The sequence below is a fragment of the Mytilus edulis genome, chromosome 4 (genome assembly GCF_963676685.1).
Source record: "Mytilus edulis chromosome 4, xbMytEdul2.2, whole genome shotgun sequence".
In the NCBI taxonomy this organism is placed as follows: domain Eukaryota; kingdom Metazoa; phylum Mollusca; class Bivalvia; order Mytilida; family Mytilidae; genus Mytilus; species Mytilus edulis.
In genome coordinates, this window is record NC_092347.1 from 9,093,553 (window position 1) to 9,115,260 (window position 21,708).

General features: G+C 32.0%; 1 protein-coding gene across 1 annotated transcript in view; it reads left to right on the forward strand.

Annotated features, from left to right (window-relative positions):
• Window positions 1–5,722: 5,722 nt before the first annotated feature.
• Window positions 5,723–21,708, forward strand: part of LOC139518892 (zwei Ig domain protein zig-8-like) — a 37,044-nt gene continuing 21,058 nt past the window's right edge. Inside the window, exon 1 of the mRNA XM_071310567.1 lies at window positions 5,723–6,782. Within this exon, the coding sequence (XP_071166668.1) occupies window positions 6,701–6,782 (82 nt within the window). The 5' untranslated portion in view covers window positions 5,723–6,700. The remainder of the gene's footprint in view (window positions 6,783–21,708) is intronic.

Consider the following 21,708-nt stretch of genomic DNA (forward strand, 5'->3'; position numbering starts at 1 on the left):
AATTTAAATAATACCTAGTAAGACTTCACTTAAAGTAATTACCTTTTTGGAATCTTCCAGCTTTGTAGATACAAGTATTGTTGAAAAGGTTTAACATGATTCGAAGAGCAATATCGGTTCAAACATCTTATTCTTATTAATAGTTTTAATTTCAATGATTATTTGATTATGATTTATGAAGAGTAAAATTGAGAATGGAAATGGGGAATGTGTCAAAGAGACAACGACCCGAGTGTTTATTTTTGGTATTATATTTACTGTATCATTCAATTTGAAAGAGGCACAATTACCTTGAGTGTAAATATAAGGATGGGTTTAACAATAGGTCGTACCTCTTCCTATTCACAAACATATGTTACAGCGTAACTCGAATCTTCATTGATTACGACTTTTTGCAGAGAATGAATGATTCTTGAACCTTTAATTGACTTGAAATATTCGTTTTACTATTCTGAGCGTTATCCAAAATCATGTTATTTATGCTAGATTCGAATCTTAACACTTCGCGAATTTGTTAACTTTGCGTGTTCACTCTGTTGTGTTTTCAATTAGAGAGCCACCCACTGCAAACTAAACACTATTTGTTGGACAAGTGGTTTATATGATGTATAATAAGGCCACTCTTTTGATCCCTTGAACCAGAAAACCATTATGACATTACACATGCAGTTACATCAATTAGAATATTTTTTTATTTTTTTTAACACAACATGACTAACGTTTTCCGTAAATGTTTGCATTTCCAATTTATAGTATTTCAGCCTTCATATATATTGCAGGAAAAAGTAATTTTTATACTTTCTCACTCATGTTTAAATGTGAAAATCAGGCTAGCGTATAAACGAAATATATTTTAACTAACATTGTGTTGACTCTTCATTGCAACAATAATCTAGAACGCTCAATAGAGGACGCTGTCTCTAGAAATTAACAGTCCCGCATGGAGTCATAAACAAAGTTGCCGAATTATTCGAAATAGATTCATGAATAAACTTAGGGAACATCAGTTTACCGATATCCAAATAATGCAATTGTTCATTTCACATCTGGACTAAAATAGCATACCAGGTTTTTTTATCTTTTGTTTTTACAGCAAATAAAACCAAAAGAGGACAAGAACAAAAATGTTGTCTATGAAAACAGATATATAATACCGTTACCAAAAGAAATAGGACAAACAGAATACCAGAAGGGAAAACATATATTACACAGAAATCCCCAAAGATTGCATATCCAACGAAACTTTGGGTTTTGATCAAAATGGAATTTTACTGTTCATATTTAGCATGTGGCACCCGTCGTGTTGATGATGGCATGTCAAACCCCGGTAACACATTGCATCCGGGGATATCATAAACTAAATAAAAGAGACAGAGTAATGACTCCGACAAGTTGAACATTTTTGTAGTAGTCTTTTTCTCTGCTCTATGGTCGGGTTGTTGTCGTTTTGACACATTCCCCATTTCCTTTCTCAATTTCATTTTAAACAGAATTTCTACATGTTCTTTGGCGGTTATTGACATGATGGCGTCCGTAATAATGTCGAGGAAAAAAAAACGTCAAATGTGCCATGAATCCTCGGTTTAATAATTTCACTGCAAGTAGAAACCACGAAAAACATTGAGCCCTTGCAAATGTATCAGCTAAAAGATCTTAATTTTTATTTTAAGTTGCAGTAGGAATTTTCACAGCGTGACATCAATAATATCATTTTCATTGTCGCTCAGTTTAAAACCGACCAACCGCCATCAATTTTCTAGATGTATTTCGAGCCTTGAGGGAGACCGTACCACATATGTAGTGTTTGTAATATTCATGTATGCTTCTAAATGATAAACACGATGAAAAGTCACAAAACGTTTAATTTAAATATAACAATGATAGAACATCATCTAAATAACGGGATGTGAATTTAAAGGCCCATGTTACATTTCTTTCAAATGTCTCGTAAGATTTGCTAATCAAGTCATAATGATAATGAAGAATGCAGTTGTCTCTATAGAAGAACCGACCGTTGTCCAACAAAAATATGCTGAAAAAATCCGTATAGAGTCTTAATTTAACAGGGTTTAGATACCATTTTTAAAATCAAACTGTTTGTTTAATAATTGTTGTGGTGTCCTTTAACAAAACAAGATATGTGTAGCCATTTAACAACAACAAAAAATACTTACTAATATTGTATTGTTATTTGTATCAAATATAGTTAGTTTAAATTACTAAGGATACAATTGTCTTGTTTAAAATAAGTTGGTTATTCTTTTAATGATACGTGAGATGATGAAGTATTTAAAATAGAAAACCATGAAGTATATACTTTGTTCGATATTTGCAAAATTGAAAAAGATGAACATATATATTTGATCTATCTTTTTCCAGTTTCAACCGTGATTATAACCTGTTCCTTAATAAGAGTGCATTGTTAACTATAGCAGTTTATTGCAAAGTTTTAAGATCGATCCCAACAAATTTAATATGTATTCATTACACCTAATCCAATCAAATATTACTTAGTAAGCGGATTTTCTGGTTGGAAAATAGAATTACAGAAATCTCTTGAGAGGATTATATTACGACTAATTTTACTTCGAGAGAGATAACATTAATGTTAAGCTGTTTATAACGTCTTGGTTTTATAATTTAGAAATAAATATCTAATTTGTATTGCACTGCACTTTATAAAAAAACTTTTATATTTTGAACTTGCAGTAGGTGAATTACGACAATTCTAACGTTCAAAAGTTCAACATACTTGATACTTTTTTTTTTGACTGTTTTGTTTTGTTTTGTTTTGTTTTGTTTTTTAAATATTTTTCCGCGTATTGCCATCAATGTGCAGAATAGTTCAATCCTAGCTGGTCTCTAATAGTGAGTGTCAAATCAAAAGCTGCATTCTAGTTTGTAATATTTTAAACATTAACGGCACTAATGTTACTACACCAGATGCAGATGTCAACAATTAATGTCTCACTGGTGATACCTGAGGTCAAAATTAAGAATTTGTTTTAACAAAAAAGCAGTTATGAAAGTATAATTGTTAGTACAGATTTATATTGAGATTATCATTTTTTAAACTTTTAGTGAACTGCAACATTATGTTTGACGCGTGTATTTCGTTCGTATTAATACAAACATATGTTCTTAATATGGCTGAATTACGTTGAAATAGACACTAGTCTATTGTTGAAGGCATTATATTTATCTCTGATGAGGTAATTACGTATTTAAATTTGTATATGACACCTATACTACTAAATGAAAAATACCTGATCTATGGTATTATGAGATTTACTTAAAATAAACTAAGTTGGCACCACCTCGACGAGCAATTTAAGATTGTGTATTTAATCCAAACCTTTCACATTCTCTATCGGATTTGTGTTTTTACACAAAGAATATTTATGAAATATAAAATACTATCTTCACAACACGTTTGCAATAGTGATTAAATTCGCACAGTTTTAGAGAAATCTACAAGATTTATATACAGATATTTGTTTTGTTATTTATTTCTTATATTTTATCCAGTTGAAAGTTTAGCGTGTGTCACATTCAAAAACTATTACATAAAAAGACAAAATGATAAAACGATAAAAGCATAAATGGTTTCTTTGTTCGTCTTTTCGTGTGGTATATAACACTTATGACAGGTCACGGAAACATTTGATTCAACAAATCAACGAATAACTGTGTGTTCCTTCAGAAAAGTGAAATTTGCCTAGACATTTATTTGTAAGCACTGCATTAAATCCACTTCTTTAAATACACTTATAAACATTTATTGTCAATTATAGATTGAAATAGAAATTGGAAACCTTTTTATTGCAAAAGCTTTTATTTGATTGACATTTTGACTACATTTTGATCTCTAGAATCGTTTCAAAAATAACAGCTCAATGATTTCATAACATCTATAACTTGCCATCCGATTTCTTGTTTTATTATCTTGCTTCAACCAGTCATTTATATAAATAATAATCATATGATACATCAAATAATACTCGTTTCTATAGTACTGTTTCGTGTGTAATATGTGAAATCCAAAATGGAATCCTGGAGATTATTTCACATTTCCTGTACCCCACCAGATATAGTAATAGTACGTAAAACGTATTTGTTTTAAATAAACCAATCAACTCAATAGTTTGTTGACGAACCCAAGACATCTGTTGCATTCCTGGACATAATGGGCAGGTCTCAATGTTGATTGCATTCCTGGACATAATGGGCAGGTCTCAATGTTGGTTGCATTCCAGGACATAATGGACAGGTCTCAATGTTGATTGCATTCCTGGACATAATGGGCAGGTCTCAATGTTGGTTGCATTCCTGGACATAATGGGCAGGTCTCAATGTTGGTCTTTCTTGATTCTAATTGTTCAACGTTTGAGCCTCAATTTGCTCCAGTAAATTTTCTTGTTGTTGGTAACACCAATGCAACCAACATTATAAGTTAGAATGTGCTTTTGATGCAGCAATCTATGAACAAATAGTGTTTACGGCCATTTTAGAATAAAAGATACACCTCCTTCCAATATTAATGTTGTTTTTTTTTATTTTCAAAATGCCTCTTTTGATACTACATTTTACATGTAATTTCGTGTACATTACTATATCAAGGAAGATCAAATATGTTTCTAACCTTTCGAAGGTCTTGACGAGATATGTTTTGTTATAAAATAATGTATATAATCTATAAATCTCTACAAAAACTAGTTATATAGGTATGATCACCTGGACTTCTCTTTGGCAACAATTAAACCCATGCCATAGAGTGTTCATTTGACAATGCAGCATACATGAATGTCCAGTCTAGCTCGATAGCTATTTACTTCTGTTGAAAGCTAATAGTTTTCTACGTTTTCAAATAATATAACAATAGGCTTCATCCTCGTGAATATTTTTGTTATCTACACATTCGGGTTATTGAACACACGATTCTTGGAAATCAGCGATCACACTCATTTTTTTAGATGTTCATGTTGTTCATTCTTTAGTTTTCTATGTTTTTTGCCTATTGGTCTCTTTTTTTATTTATTTTTTATTTTTTGCATGGCGTTGTCGGTTTATGTACTACTTGGCGAGGTTCCAAAACAGATGAACATAGGACGGATCCAAAGTTTACATTTTTTTTGTGGATAAATAATTAAAATAGCAAAACATAAATTGCATCCAGTATTAAGTAACTTTACAAAGATGGGTTTTATAAATCTCTGGTTAAGTGACCTCCGTGTTGATTTGATTTGGTGGTATTCTTTTGAATGTGGTATCATCTTACACGTGACATCATATGTCTACATCTCTCATCAATCACCGTCAACGTCATGTTGTGTAACCTATTATATATAATATCGTAAAGATTAACTGCAATCATATTGTATTTAAATGTACAATATACGGAGTTTGTATATTGAAGAGTCACCTGTTATAAACATACTTTGTATTACTTGATTAATGACAAAATTATTGGGGTGTTTCGTTAGTGAAAAAATATAATATGAAGAAAATGAAATGAATAAATCAATTGTCTGCCATTTGAGAACTCGAAGTCACGACATAAACAAAAGTCAACAGTAAAAGTTCCCCAAAGTTCGTTTATTTCTGTATGTGTTGACAATGTAATAAAATACTTTTAAAAAATCTAGCAGTCTAATTATGGTTCATATTAAATTTCATCGCAATCTGAATACAATCCGTAGTTGTATATGGATGGATTATCTATAAACGTGCCTATTGAAGGTAAATGAAACTGGTTTTCCTGTCGATTAAGATTCTAATTAAATTCTACCTGTAGTACTGTGTTGTATTTACATGATTTAAGCATTTTGATGATTTAAACGTTGTTCAAATAAAACACTTAGGGTGTTCAGTCACACTAATTAAGTCGACAAATACAAGTTCGCTTTTTTTCACACGGAATACATGATTGGTAAATTGCTTTTTGAAAACAAAATCAATTAATAGTTTTTCATTAATATCGAAGCGCAGCTACTTGAATAACAGACCAACTGTTCAATGTGGATTAGATAGAGCGAAGATTAGCATCAACATAGTGTAAGTTACAACAAATTTAAATACAACAAAAGTTGAAAGTCTAAACCAAACAGATCTGTAAACTGTATAAGGATGGTTAGTAATTGGAAGCATTATTAATGTTGATACAAATTAATTGATTTTTTTACAAGTTGGTGATTAGAAGAACAATTGAGTATAGTATGGGGATTAATGGGAAATCAGTATTAGAGATGTGTTAACAAAACCAGCCTCGGAGAAATTTTCTTGTATCTGTGAAAAATGAGTATCGATTAACGAAGTACCGTTAGCTGACAGATGCAATGTCCAAAGCCATCGTTCACAACACAAGTTACTTGTAAAAGTCAATGTTTGAAATTTTATATGGTAAAAAATAGTATGTATTTACGACTATAGTGTTGTCTGGATCGACTTGACTTGGAACTTTTAAGATAATAAGTATTCGTTAAAATACCTTGTAGAATAAATGTCTGCTTGAATTATACTTGATTTATCGAACTAAGTGGACAGTTATCAATCTTACCAATACTATAGAGAACTGGTACTATTAGAATAAATTACACTTTTTAAACAAGTTGGGTACATTATTTGCTTTTCTTGTGAAGTTTTTACGATGGACTTTCACTTGAAAAGAAACAAGATTGCTTGAATTGTCAATATTGAAACCATGGATTTATACTATTTGTTAGTTCAGAGATCGTTTTTATGGACAGTTCAACTTCTTATAATTTTCCTGATTTCAACTGAAGGTATGTATTTCAAGAGTTTGTTATCTTTACAGCTTTTTCAGGAATTAGTTGATGTTTTAAACAGTCATATACTGAAACAATTATGTAAGAACTTCAATAATCAGATACAACGAAAAGTTATCTTTAATATTTGTTATTTTATATGTTTTAATCAATTGAACTGCAACTGTGTACATCATGTATTAATTTAAAGTAGTAATGTAAAACTTGATATCGTCTATAACAAAACTTAATCTATTACAAGATTTAAACTTTGATCTCCGACAAGCCTTTTAAATTTCTTGTATGTGCACACTTTCACTCACCAAACCTATTAATACTTTAATGCAAATATAATGCAATGAATAAGTTTTGGTTGATAACTTATAACTAATTAAAAAATACTGAAACACTTTTCATGATTTTCTGTTATCGTCATAGAACACAAATTAATTAAACGCCATGAGAAGGTTTTTCAAGGACATTTACTATCAAGTATACCCTTAGCTACGTATAGAATTAGATTCGGTATATTTTATCGCCAATTTTTTTGCCACAAGTATTTTATTTATTCAGTTTTATAAGAGTTGTTAAAGTATTTATCTTTAGTTTATACTTTAAACGATATACTGTAATTGCTACAAAAAATACGCTTCAGATGTATTGCCATCTTTTAAATTTCATTAACTGCTAAGGTGGTCTCATGGTTGCATTGCAAAACTCGATTAGAAGAGGGACGATAGTCATGGATTAGATCCAAGGATGAATTTAACCAAAAAACAGAACAAGGAAGGGTCAACTCGGAGTCTTTATATGAACTGTTACCTTTGAGGTTGCTACTAAAATAATAGCTTCAGAATGTAGCAATGTGCCTGTTTAGAATAAAATATAGATATATTTTTATAATTACTCAAAATCTTCGTGAGGAATCATGTAATATTTGGCGCTTGATGTTTGTCAGCAGCCATAAATCATTGTATAAAGATGTCATGAGGTTATCTATTTCAGTTATTAATTGCTGATAAATGTAGATTGAATATATTTGCGAATACAAACTTGTTATATAAGTGTGATTTTTTTTTCAAACATTAAAATTCTTACAAACCATTCTTAATGGAGTCACAACATGGTTGCCAGGGTAAAAAAATATTTTCACTATTGGTCTTCTTATTGCAAGTAGTGAAACCAAAGTTGGTGGTGGGGTCCATTTTGGCTGATAATTCTTAGTCTCCTAATGCAGTGGTTGTTAATGTTTTCTCGTTCTAAATATGCATGCATGTACTATTTGCCACTGAACGTTATTCACACAGCAGTCAATCAATCCATGACTGTTCATAATGTTTGTTCTTTAAATCATTATACTTGGCATGTTTAGTTAAAGGTGAAATCCATTTACTGTTCAAAGGATTTTGGTCTTGAGACATAAATGCAAGGGAAATTAGCACAATAATCAATATTTAATGGTACATTACATAACAAAAAGTAGCTCCTGTCTCGCCATAAATCAGAGCCCTTAAAGATACAAATCTCTGTCTCGCCATAAATCAGAGCCCTTAAAGATACAAATCGGAATGAATAATAGGGAAGGAAAATAATCATGGTTCCATCTTACAAACTATTAAAGACAAGTATATGGTTCATGTCTTTGTATAACATTTATATTACTGACAATTGACGTAATTGAATAAAACAGAAATAGACTATTGTAACCTTTGAATAGGCATGTTAGCTATAGATATGAAAATATTTACTTTCCTTACAGTTTAGTAACCGTGTGACTGCTTCTTTGTTGTTTATTTAATTTTGGGTTTGTTTAGGATAGTACCAATCTGTTGAAGACAACATCTTATTAGCAAAGAAACAACCAAATAAGTTAAGAGCAAGTATCTTGTAAAATGCAAGACAATCATTGATAAGAAATATATGGACATGGTGATAATTAATTGATTTTGTGTTGCTCGCTTATAGTCCATTGACAAATATTTCAAATTAACTATTACAACCGGTAGATTATGCTAGATAGGCAAAACTGCATGAAGGGCGGTAAATGAACTGTGATTGGAAAAGGGGATTATGATGGACAGGGGGATGCATGTTTGCCTTACAGCATGCCCGCTTTCATTGTGGTCGGACTTTGCCGCATACATGTACTTATACACCTAAATCCCAAACGGACACCCCACTTTAAAAATGAGTTTACGACAGGAAGAGAGCAGTCGAGGAAAGACCATATTAATATACCAAACTCAACTTTAGGGTTATATGGACAAATATATACAAAATGTATAATTATATGATATATCTGTATACAAAAATATTTCTCTGAAATCTTGGAAGATACGTAGATTAATGTGGATCTTAATACAATCGATAAGTTTTTTTTCTTGTACACTTATTGTAGTACTTTGTTGCAATGGTTTCTAATGCAGCCAAAATTACTATGGTAATAAGTACAAAATGTATAGTATTAAGAACAGTTTACCGAACTGCATGCAATAAATAATTTGCATTGATTTCTTTAACGAAAATATAAATCTTGTATTAGTTGTATCAATAACACATAAACCACTGTATTGTTCCGGGTCACTACCGTTTACAGATTATAGATATAGAAAGATGTGGTGTGAGTGCCAATGAGACAACTCTCCATCCAAATAAATTTATAAAAGTAAACCATTATAGGTCAATGTACAGCCTTCAATACGGAGCCTTGGCTCACACCGAACAACAAGCTATAAAGGGCCCCAAAATTACTTGTGTAAAACCATTCAAACGGGAAAGCCAAAGGTCTTAATTTTTAATGGAATCTAGCATGACATCCCGTGTATACACTTAAAAATACAAGATGTAATAATAATAAATTATTGTGTGCAAGTAATCATTATTAGTTGAGCAATATCACTAAAAATACATTTAAAGATCTTGACTTTAAAAAAAAACTTCCGCCTTATCGCTTTTCGTTTGATTTAGTGCTCAACGTTTTTGTGGATCGTCAATGTTTGTCTCTAGTCTAATTTATGCATTTGCTGGTTGGTGGTTTTGTATTTCACTGATTTCATCAGTGTACGTCTTAGTAACACGATACATTCATAATATTGTTTAAAACTTTCTACTCTCATTACTATCTACATAAAGATTCCTTAATAGACGTTTATTAAACTAAACGAAGAATCTATTGGTTCTATAATAGGCGTTTAAGATATCGCAAATCCAATTTCAAGATGCTTTATTTTACCACTTTTATAAGTGTTTTCCGTCAGTGGTGGGGAAAAACTACGGAATCTGCATCCGACGATGATGCTGGAATAAGCTACAGATTATAATAACCACGAATTCATTTGTAATGAATAAGTTATCACTGAGTACAGGCATTTATATTTAAACTATTGCAATTCCACTATAAGGGTATCTAAGCATTGGCTAGGCACTTTTAGTACGACTTAACGTGTTCTGGTTAAGAAAATGTTCCCTATCGCCCTAAATTACATGATTTTAACGAAACAAACACAATAAATGAAACAAAACAAAAAAACCAAACATAACAACCCTTCCCCGTCTTCTCTTAAATGCCCTAAACGTTGCTTACACAACAAAAGAACTCTTACGTCTTTGAATTAAAAATACAGAGATGCACCAGATACAAACGAGCTTAAAGAGTTTAAAGTTGAAATCTGATTAAAACGGAAATCCAGACCATTGTTCATACATTCGATTGATTGGTATTTGCTGAGGGTCCAGTGGCAAATGTTTCACTGCATATTCAGGAGGAGAACATAATAACTTTTAATCCAATTGATACGATATGTAAAGTGGATCAATCTAAATGAAAGGCGGGTGATAAAGACAAAATTGAAAAGAAAGTGGCGAATCCATAAAGGACATAACACTTTGTCGGTCGCCAAAAAACATTATCTTTTCTGTGTGGAAAATTTATTTGATTTTTTTGTAATAAACCGTCCACAATTTGTTTAAAAAATTGTTTTATGGAATTATGCCCCTTTCCAAAATCCTGAATTCGTCCCAGAAAGGCATGTATAAAAATGTATGATACAGACAGAAATTTGATTTTGCAGCTGGTAAGCCACGAACTCCTCAAAGACTAGTTGCAAAGAGCGAATTCATATGGCCTGCAGTAATTCTGGCACCTTTCATACACGAGGCATGATTTATCTTTAAAAAAATAACGGTACTACATGTATTTATAAACAGTTACATGACACATATATGGACACATATTGTGACTTGGATGGAGAGTGGTCCCATTGGCACGCATACCCCATCTTCTCATATCTACAATGGTTAACATAAATAACCTAATTGTTATATAATCTGAAAATCAAAGGGATCCTACAATATGAGCTTCTACTTCTGAAAATTGTCTTTTGCCTGGAAGAGATGACGTATCATGCTTTAAATAATACCAACCTAGTTCCACAGACATGTCGTACCATAGAACGCGTCGTCGTTTGGTTTGGTAATCCGGATAATCATGAACACAATTGTTATCGTTTTATTTAGTGATATCAGGTAGTAAAGTTTTTACCATTGGTGTCTTAATGTGTTTTTAAATGAACTCGCTCCTCTTTAATATCAGGATGGATAAACAGGTCAAGGTTACACCATTGAACAAATGTGCTTTTTCAAAATCCGATTGTTACACTTCATTTATTTACGGTTAGATTAGTCCAACATCCTTTTTACAATACAGATATTTGGGCGAGGATTATTATAATGAAATCGACCCTTAAAACTTTGGAAATACTATATATTTATAATTTTATATATTATACCACAAGACTCATGAATGACCAAGAACTGTCCGATTGTCAAATGATAAAGAGTGTGTCAAACACAGAACATTTAAGTACAATCATCATGCCCTCCCATAATTCACTTAACCTAGTTCTAACGAATGTTTAAAACAAATGCATGGAAACAAAAGACTTTTATGAAGTTTCTTTATATAAAAATATCATGAAAGTTAATAATATTTGTACTATATAGGAAAGTTGTGAACAACTAGATACTAGTGCAATAAAGAATATGTTAATGTTAAAAAAACGTTAATTTGACAGAAGGCTATTATTTTAAGTCTAATTTAAAAAGAAAATACTTGGGTTACCAGCTACGTAAACGACATCCATAACCCCAGATTAACGTATCCCATTGATGCATATGATGTACTTCAGGACGTTAGTTGGCTCGTTTGAATTCATTTCGGGGTCTTTTATAGCTGACTATGCGGTATGGGTATTTCTCATTGTTGAAGGTCGTACGATGACTTAAAGTTGTAAATATCTGTTTCATTTGGTGTCTTGTGGATAGTTGTCTCATTTGACAATCAGATCACACCGTCTTTATATGTTTATATTGTTTACAGATTAATAGTTTTGCTAGATAACAAAACGATCAAATATAATATTTGTCTTGCCAGTGTGTTTTGAAACAGTTGAATAAATAAATTGTATTTCTCTCACTTCTTATTGTAATCATAATTTCAATAAAATCTTTTGAGGTACATGTAATATAAAACATGTCTATAAATTGTAAGGGCACAGCTTGCATATATAGTGTTACTATTACAATTTAAATCATTTTTGATTTAAAACGAAATATCGTGTTTTATGTACACTATATATTCGATAAGTGCATTCATGCCATTGTATTGCAAATATAAACCATAAAATATTATCAATATAAAGTAAACAGAATAACTTTTAATTATAAAAAAGGTTAGTCAAAATATATGCTGAGTAATATACTGCAGCAGATTTCGTTTAAAGTCATAAACAATTATGCAACTTATTACAAACGTATTCGTCTGTAGTGTAAGATATCTATTTTTTTTTACTATTTTAACAGTAGCAATTATACATTCATGTTAATCCAGAAAAGCGATTCGGACTCACGAAATTTAAACAGATGTGATCTCATTTAAATAAATATTAATGCTGACCTTGTAATTTACAAAGGAATTCAAGATTCAATTCAAACAATAAACAATTTTAATTTTAAGGCGGACGGGTGTATAATGGTTACATAATCATTCTCCATGTTGATAAGACTTTTCAAAGAATGATTTATTTTTTTTATTTTTTGTAACGGTTTTGAGCTTTCAAAGAACATATACTGGGCCATTTGCTTCTAGAACGAAAGCAGGAGTAGTCTCTTTGATTGACCATTATACAATACATTTGTCACAGATGACCATGGGTATGTTCCATTTTTCTATTGAACTGTTTATCGAGATATCGCTTATGATCTATATTTGCAATATAAAGTTATACTTTAAAATTATATCATACTAAGCAAAATTATGTATTCGGTATGGTAAATGATATGTGCATGTCATGTACATTGAATGTACGTACATACAAACACTCTGTGTCTTTGTACGATGTATTTCTGCTTTGTATCCATCTGATGAGTTAAGCCCTTCTCAACAAGTGTTTATAGTTTGTTCTCATATTGCACTGCTATACCGCTGTCCCAGGTTAGGGGGAGTAGTTTAGCCCCGCCACATTTGGTTTGTCACAAGTCATGCACCTGTAATTCATTGGTTGTCGTTTGTTGCTACATATATTTGTGTTTCGTTCAATATTTTGTACATACATTGGGTCGTTAGTTTTCTTGTTTAAATTGTTTTACATTTAGTGTTTCTGGGCCTGTTATAGCCATCTATGTGGTTTATTCATTGTTGAATACTGTACGGTCACTACGGTGACCTATTGTTGGTAACTTAATATGTGGAATATTCGCTTGGCATCCATCTGCATGTATATGTATTATCATGGAGAGATCGATTATGCATAATAAAAGACATTAATTTATTTGCGTTTTGTCTATCACTCTTTTAGTGGCTATACTTTCGTTTAATTTTCAATTTAAAACACTTCAAACGAAATTAAAGGAAGTATAGACGACATTGTCTGTGACTGTGATGATGTAAAATGAATATTTCGTCACCGTCCTCGTGGTTAGCGTGTCCATTATCGTTTTAACGTTTGGTAAAATATCCATGTCGATACTATTGTTTTATATGTTTAAATTCCTCGAGAGAGCATGGTTTCGTCCACATTTACAGTCGATTACTATTTAAAATCGATAATGCTCAAAGAAGAAATCGAATTATTTAGATTTCAACTGAAATCGTATCGTTCACACATTGAAGGTTAATAAATTGGATTTTGTTGAGGTCATCTGGGATTGAACACCTTTGTAACTTGTTCAATCTAAAGCTTACCACTTAAATGAACTTTTTGGCATCATCTGAAAGAGTCTTCAGTTGAAAGAAGTGTTATCTAAAATTGATCATCATCACTGTATGTCAATAATTTCTATATTAAATGACGTGATGTATTGTCAGCAATAATGGACGTAGTATATATATACTCTCAAATGTATGGCTTATTTTCACACCTCAACGGACTTCCGGGTCCAGGTTCCGTTACGCTTATGGATTATTGACAAGTAATGAAATATGGTTTAGAAGTACATGTAGCTGTAGAAAAAAAGTGTGGATGGATAAATGATCTGGACAAACCAACTCCCTATCAGACAATGCGTACATGGTCTTCTACAATAAAAAGGAGGGAAGCGGTATAGCATCATGACAATACAAAACATGTCTTAACAGTTAACTTTACATTTTTGCTTCACATCACGGTGCGGAGCTATTAGTTTCAGTCGAAATACACGCCATCTTGAATAAATTACTAATCACGTATAGATTTTAATTGGTTGCATTATAATGAGGCTGAGATACAGCAACAGCTAGGCTTAAATGAGATAAAGAATTACAGACTTTTCTCGTCCAGGATAAGACATCATATGCCGGAAAATTAACTATGTGTATTTCAGTTCCGATCAACTATCATTAATTCATGTTCGTTTTATTATGCATATACATTTTACAAATTAATTCAATATTGAAATACCAATTATTAATACGTGTTTAATTGCTTTGTTACCCTGCAATTTGCACGATTTGCTTTGCTTAACAATGTTCCTATACAATGTTTACAAAAATGCATTATCTGTATTTAATACATTCTGACAATATAGGCACATCTCCAGAAAGGCACACCTCGAGAGTCGTGTCTAAATTTATAATTGTTTTAATTTTCAACAAGAATTTTTTTTTTAAAGCATGGGTATATAACGCACACTCTTAAAGTACATCCATTTTATATCAATACCAAAATCTAAAAATACCACATTTCTAATACTAATTTAACAACCACATGCACACATATATGTTTACATGGAACCTTAAATTAGTGAAGAGGGGAGCAGTCCATAGCTTTTTAGAAAGCTTAAACTTGCATGGTGTTAACATCACATTTACGTGTACAAATCTACAGAATTTGTTGTCAATCTTACTATATTATCTCATCACCTTTTGAGTTTATCAATCGGGTTGCTTAATGGGATCTATTATATATAGTAGTACATGTTCACCTTTGCACGTTCGTTCGTGATTTTTTCAGTTCTACAATCAGTCATTCTAGGAAGTCATCACTATCTATTATGGAACGCCGTAACTGCCTTATGGTACTTCATTCTTTATTATGATGAACTTTTTCTTTATTATGATGAGCTTTTTCTTTATTATGATGAGTTTTTTCTATATTATGATGAGCTTTTTCTTTATTATGATGAACTTTTTCTTTATTATGATGAGCGTTTTCTTTATTATGATGAGTTTTTTCTCTATTATGATGAGCTTTTTCTTTATTATGATGAGCTTTTTCTTTATTATGATGAGTTTTTTCTTTATTATGATGAGCGTTTTCTTTATTATGATGAGTTTTTTCTCTATTATGATGAGCTTTTTCTTTATTATGATGAGCTTTTTCTATATTATGATGAGCTTTTTCTTTATTATGATGAGCTTTTTCTTTATTATGATGAGCGTTTTCTCTATTATGATGAGCTTTTTCTCTATTATGATGAGCTTTTTCTCTATTATGATGAGCTTTTTCTTTATTATGATGAGCTTTTTCTTTATTATGATGAGCTTTTTCTCTATTATGATGAGCTTTTTCTTTATTATGGTGAGCTTTTTCTCTATTATGATGAGCTGTCAGAAGGGAATCATGGGAAATTAAGAGAATTAAGATCAAACAAGAAGAAAATGGCACAATCAGATATGTTGAAAGTTCTTCGGAAAATTGGCTTGCTCCATGTGCGGGAAATGTTCGATAAAGAAAAAATAACTCCAAATATTGTCAGCATGCTTTCAAAACATGAACTGGAATATCTAGGAGTTACCATTCCAGCGCATAATTGTGACCAGCCACGACATATCTAGGCTTATGGAGGTAGAACGTCATTGTGAGAAAAACGCCGTTAACTATATGTGACTAGCCACTTCCAGGCTTAGGAGGGTACATTTTCTAAAATTTGCTTTTTGTATATTTATCTAGAATATTCCGAAACAAAACTCTCTGTCATGTGAATTTGACATATTTGTTGTAATAGCAATGAAACGAGTCATTTCGAATATCGGTATGAAAATGAAACTGTTCTATGACGGCTTTTATTTATTGAAGGCACTAATTTATAAAATACAAAATTATTGTATTTATTGGCTCTTAGTAATGTTCAATTGCGTATTTGAATAAAATTTCAAAGACTTAAATTTACTACAATACAAACAATTCTTAGCTCTATTTTAGAACATGTAATTTAAACTTGTTGAAATGAAGTTAGTTTAAAATTTGTCAAATTAAGCTTTAAGAATTCCTTTTTTTAATTTAGATTTATTATGCATGTATCTATACTTAGTATGCGACGCGTAACAGTTTATAAGTAGGTGTTCTCTTAAATGCATTTTATACGGTGCATTTGTTAGGGATATATTTCAGATTTCATTTATGAAAGGAAATCTATAGAGCAGAAATTTGATTTTTTTTTGTATCAATTTAAAATGTAGATTCAAATATTTTTCACTTCAAACGATAAAAAAAACTTCTTCAAAACTTATATATGATGTATAGTTCGGCGTCAACAAAAAAGAAGCCAACGAAAGTGTTTATCTCTTCTTCACAAATACATATTTCATTGAATCTCGATATTTATCTTGTTTATAATTTTTCTAACATTGACGTTCTACCTCCATAAGCCTGCAAATGTTATGGCGTGTCACAATTATGATGACACTGCTTCTCACTTCTGCCGCCAACCATGCTCCTCGCGACTATGCACAAGTTAGGGACTTTGTTACCACAAATACTTTAAACCTTTACTTAATTCTTTCATATATAATAGATATATTAGGTTTTAAAGTTTGGTTGTATCTTAAAACTTATTTCAAACGTGATACATCCTCATTTTTACAGAAATGTTGTTTGTCGTGCCCGGAAATTTTGAAACGATCCTGGTAAACTAATTTATTCTTTAAATAAACTCATTTTAAAAGGTTACCAATTTAGCACTGTAATTAGATCATTGAATATTGTTTTATAGGTATTGATATTGATTTTGTTATCAGTAAAATTTAAAGCAAATTAAATATTATTTTTTTATACATATACACATTCATGGATCTGCAATATGTCGACTCCTGTATCTTAGCATAACACAAGGTCAGGTTATTCTCCGACTTTTTATTGACGTCGTTGCACTAAATCCATTGGATGTTTGATGTGTACTAATTGATAATTTAGTCTTAGATGCATAAATTTATTTTTTATTTTTTGTCTTTTTGTTGTTAGGATGTACAAGTATCCGGTCATGTCCGCCTGTATTTGTAGTATTTGTATGTTTATCCATCTGTTGAGTTAAGCCTTTTCATCTTATTTTTATAGTTCGTTCTTATGTTGTACCACTGTCCCAGGTTAGGAGGAGGGTTGGGATCCCGCTAACATGTCTAACACCGCCACATGCTGTATGTATGTGCCTGTCCCAAATCAGGAGCCAGTAATTCAGTTGTTGTCGTTTGTTTATGTGTTACATATTTGTTTTTTTCCTTCATTTTATACCCCATTTATGGGCATTATGTTTTCTAGTCTGTACGTTCGTCCGTTCGTTCGTCCGCCCGTTTGTTCGTTCGTCTGTCCCGCTTATGGTTAAAGTTTTTGGTCGAGGTAGTTTTTGATGAAGTTGAAGTCCAATCAACTTTAAACTTAGTAAACTTTCCTATGATATGATCTTTCTAATTTTAATGCCAAATTAGATATTGTATCCCACTTTCACGGTCCATTGCACATAGAAAATGATAGTGCGGATGGGGCATCCGTGTACTTGGGACACATTCTTGTTTGTATATAAATTAGGCCGTAAGTTTTCTCGTCTGAATTGTTTTACATTGTCATTTCGGGGCCTTTTATATCGGACTATGTGGTATTGGATTTGCTTATTGTTGAAGACCGTAAGGTGACCTATAGTTGTTAATTTCTGTGTCATTTTGGTCTCTTGTGGAGAGTTGTCTCATTGGCAATCATACAAAATTTTCTTTTTTTTATATAGGTGTACCAGATGAGTTTCAATTCACAAAGTCATCGATGCCAAAGTTGGTACCTGTCCTATTGAAATCTGTTCTCATTATTCGTTGGTTATTAATTGCAATGTTTATTGGCTCAAAAACAAAAAATGGCCTTCCATCGTCCATAAGATTAGCCGCATCAATGTTTCTCCTAATCCATAATCAACTAAATCTCGTTCACTGAGTTGTGTACCAACTGGATTTTGTATTTGACCGGCGATCCAAATATTGACAGGATATGATTTTGTTGTTCTCATTCTATGGCTTGTCCAAGCTTGAGTCCAAATATCAAGTCGTCTGTTAATTTTATCCATGTAAATGTAGTGCAGGGCTATTAGATGCAGCTCATTTAGTTGATCGGGAATTCCCTGGTCTTCCAAAAGGATAGAATAGCACAAAACACCCTCGTTAACGTCCCTTCTCAATCTCTCTATTCTCTGATTGTGCGTGCTTGGGTCTGTAATCATACTGTCGTCACCATGTTTTTGTCAACATGAAATCCGCCTCAGATAAATTTTCTAGTCCCTTATCTGACCAGAGACGGATTTGAAGGGAGCCAGGTGGCCCAGGCCTCCCTTTTTTCTGGAAAAAAAATTGGTTGATTATATAAGGAATCACTGAAGCATGACCGGAGCGGGCCCCCTCTTAGGCAGTCAGTGGGACCCACTTAAGAAAATTTCTGGATCCGCCACTGCAGATAGAACCTATACAAAAAACCTACTCCAGAGAGGAAGCTACTCAATACGGTGGCGGAAGTGTTGTCACGACAATGTAGAAACATAATAAGCCTACTGAACCCATCAACTCCACCCAGTATAATGAATCTTCATCTTAATAATTTATGGTTAGTGTCTATGTGCCAGAAGTAGTTCGGTGCCGCAACGTTGTATACACGTCTGTGCAGTCGAACATTTTTTCTCTCTTGGGTACCAGCGAAGCATATTCTAAGAATGGCATCTCTTAACCTCAATCTTTGTAGTTTAATTGCTTTTCCATACAGTATTTCATGCAACATGCGTTCGCCACAACAAAAAAAGTCAACGACAATGCCGGAAAGTATACTGTCATGGTTGTCATCTTCAATGTCAGAAAAATCTCCAAAATGAGCCACCCGTCAATATATTGTTCTCTCTGATAGTTGTAAGAGATTTCCAATGTCCGATATCTTGAAGTCACAATCCAACAACGATTCTAGTATATTTTTGTCGACATGGTATTTTGGATTGCCACCCAAACTATCAGTTTTCACAGGTTTCATGTTTCCATACTTGATGCATTCCATTTGCAGTGTCATCATATACGCTAAAAGGTAGCTCCTAGATATTCCAGTTCATGTTTTGAAAGCATGCTGAAAACAATTTCTTTATCAAACATTTCCCGCACATGGAGCAAGCCAACTTTCCGAAGAACTTTCACAACATTTCTGATTCTGCCATTTTTCTTTTTGTATCATCTTAATTCTTTTAATTTCCCATGATTCCCTTCTAACAGCTCATCATAATAGAGGAAAAGCTCATCATAATAAAGAAAAAGCTCATCATAATAAAGAAAAAGCTCATTGTAATAGAGAAAAAGCTCATCATAATAAAGAAAAAGCTCATCACAATAGAGAAAAAGCTCATCATAATAGAGAAAAAGCTCATCATAATAAAGAAAAAGCTCATCATAATAAAGAAAAAGCTCATCATAATAGAGAAAAACCTCATCATAATAGAGAAAAACCTCATCATAATAGAGAAAAACCTCATCATAATAGAGAAAAACCTCATCATAATAAAGAAAAAGCTCATCATAATAAAGAAAACGCTCATCATAATAGAGAAAAAACTTATCATAATAAAGAAAAAACTCATCATGATAAAGAATGAAGTACCATAAGGCAGTTACGGCGTTCCATAATCTATACAGTATTGTGAATTTTATATACTAATTACACCTTATGTAAGAATCCGGGGTTTTGATTGGTTAATAGCCAGTGTATTTTTCACCAATTTACTGTTATCAAATGAATATTGTTCATTTTTAACGCCGCCGGGGTATTTGCTAAAAGGATATGCCTTTTTTACCCTCTCTGCCGTGGTATTTGCCAAAAAATACTCTATCCGACTGGACGCTTGTAACGTCACGATCATCAATGCGTTTTAGTACATTAACATTCGGTGTAATTAAACAGATATATCATGTTATTGAGGGGTATTTGCGAAAAATACCAGTCTTGAGAATGAATTTCCCTCGCCTTACGGCTCGTGAAATTTAACATTCTCTCGACTGGTATTTTTCGCAAATACCCCTCCTTAACATGATATATCTGTTCAATATCTCGATCAAGGATCGTTCCAGATAAATGTTTGACTTATCTTCAAGATAATAGTATTACAAACATTTGGCACCCAATTCAACACTCACATCATAAATGTAGTTTACAGATATAAACAGCATGTATTTGTCTGCAATACACAGAAGGCATATTTGAACAAAGGAGTAGACTACTAAATTTAGTAAGACCCCTTTTTGCCCCCAAAATATAGCAGTTTTAGAAAATTATGAAAATGTAATCTTAAAGCTATATTTTGGAAAGTAAAATGCTTCTGCTACATGAATATGCGCTGTTTTTGACAATACTATGCACAAATATCGCGTTCTATTATCATTAAGTCATGCTAAATTACTGAAATCTTCAAAATTTTAGCATTTTTGTTCATTTTTAGACGGTTTCCGTCTAAAATGAAAGTGGCCTTATTCGTGTTCATTCATAATATTGAAATGTAAGTTGTATTTGATGATAATACAAAACATATATAAAGTTTGAGGATGAACACGGATGCGGCCACTTTCATTTTTGACAAAAACCATCTAAAAAGTGACGTTTTTGGGGATATTTGATAGATTTTTCATATCTAAGCTTGAATCAGAGCGTTTTTAATGACTAAATCAGTTAAAATCTTTCACATAAACTAATCGAATCAATTGAAATAGACACTTAAGTGTTTAAAAAGTGTCCAAAAACTTTCGTTAGATGAACCTGAAATTTGAGGCCTAAATCGGCCCTTACCGGGACCTACTCCTTTAGGTATAAGGAGGAAATCGTAATACAGATCATTGATTCATCTTGGGACTGGGACAAATAGAAGTACGACTTTATAACTAAGTAATGTCTTGGAGAAAATTGATATTGAATAATTTATACGTATGACCCACTTGAGTATACAGATACTATCGCAGACCTGTCAATGCACAAGATAGTTTACGTTAGAGTTTTTACAACCCTCGATAACCAATATAATTACGGTTTATTTGGTTTTAAATTTCTAAAATTATTTTTTAATAAATGACCTTGGAAAATAGTGCGTATCACTTGCAGGGAACCATTGTTATCTGATCTGATCATAGGTTAATGCAATGTGTTGCGACCTTATAAAATACGGTAATCAGATTAATCTTGAAGGATAAAGATTAGTT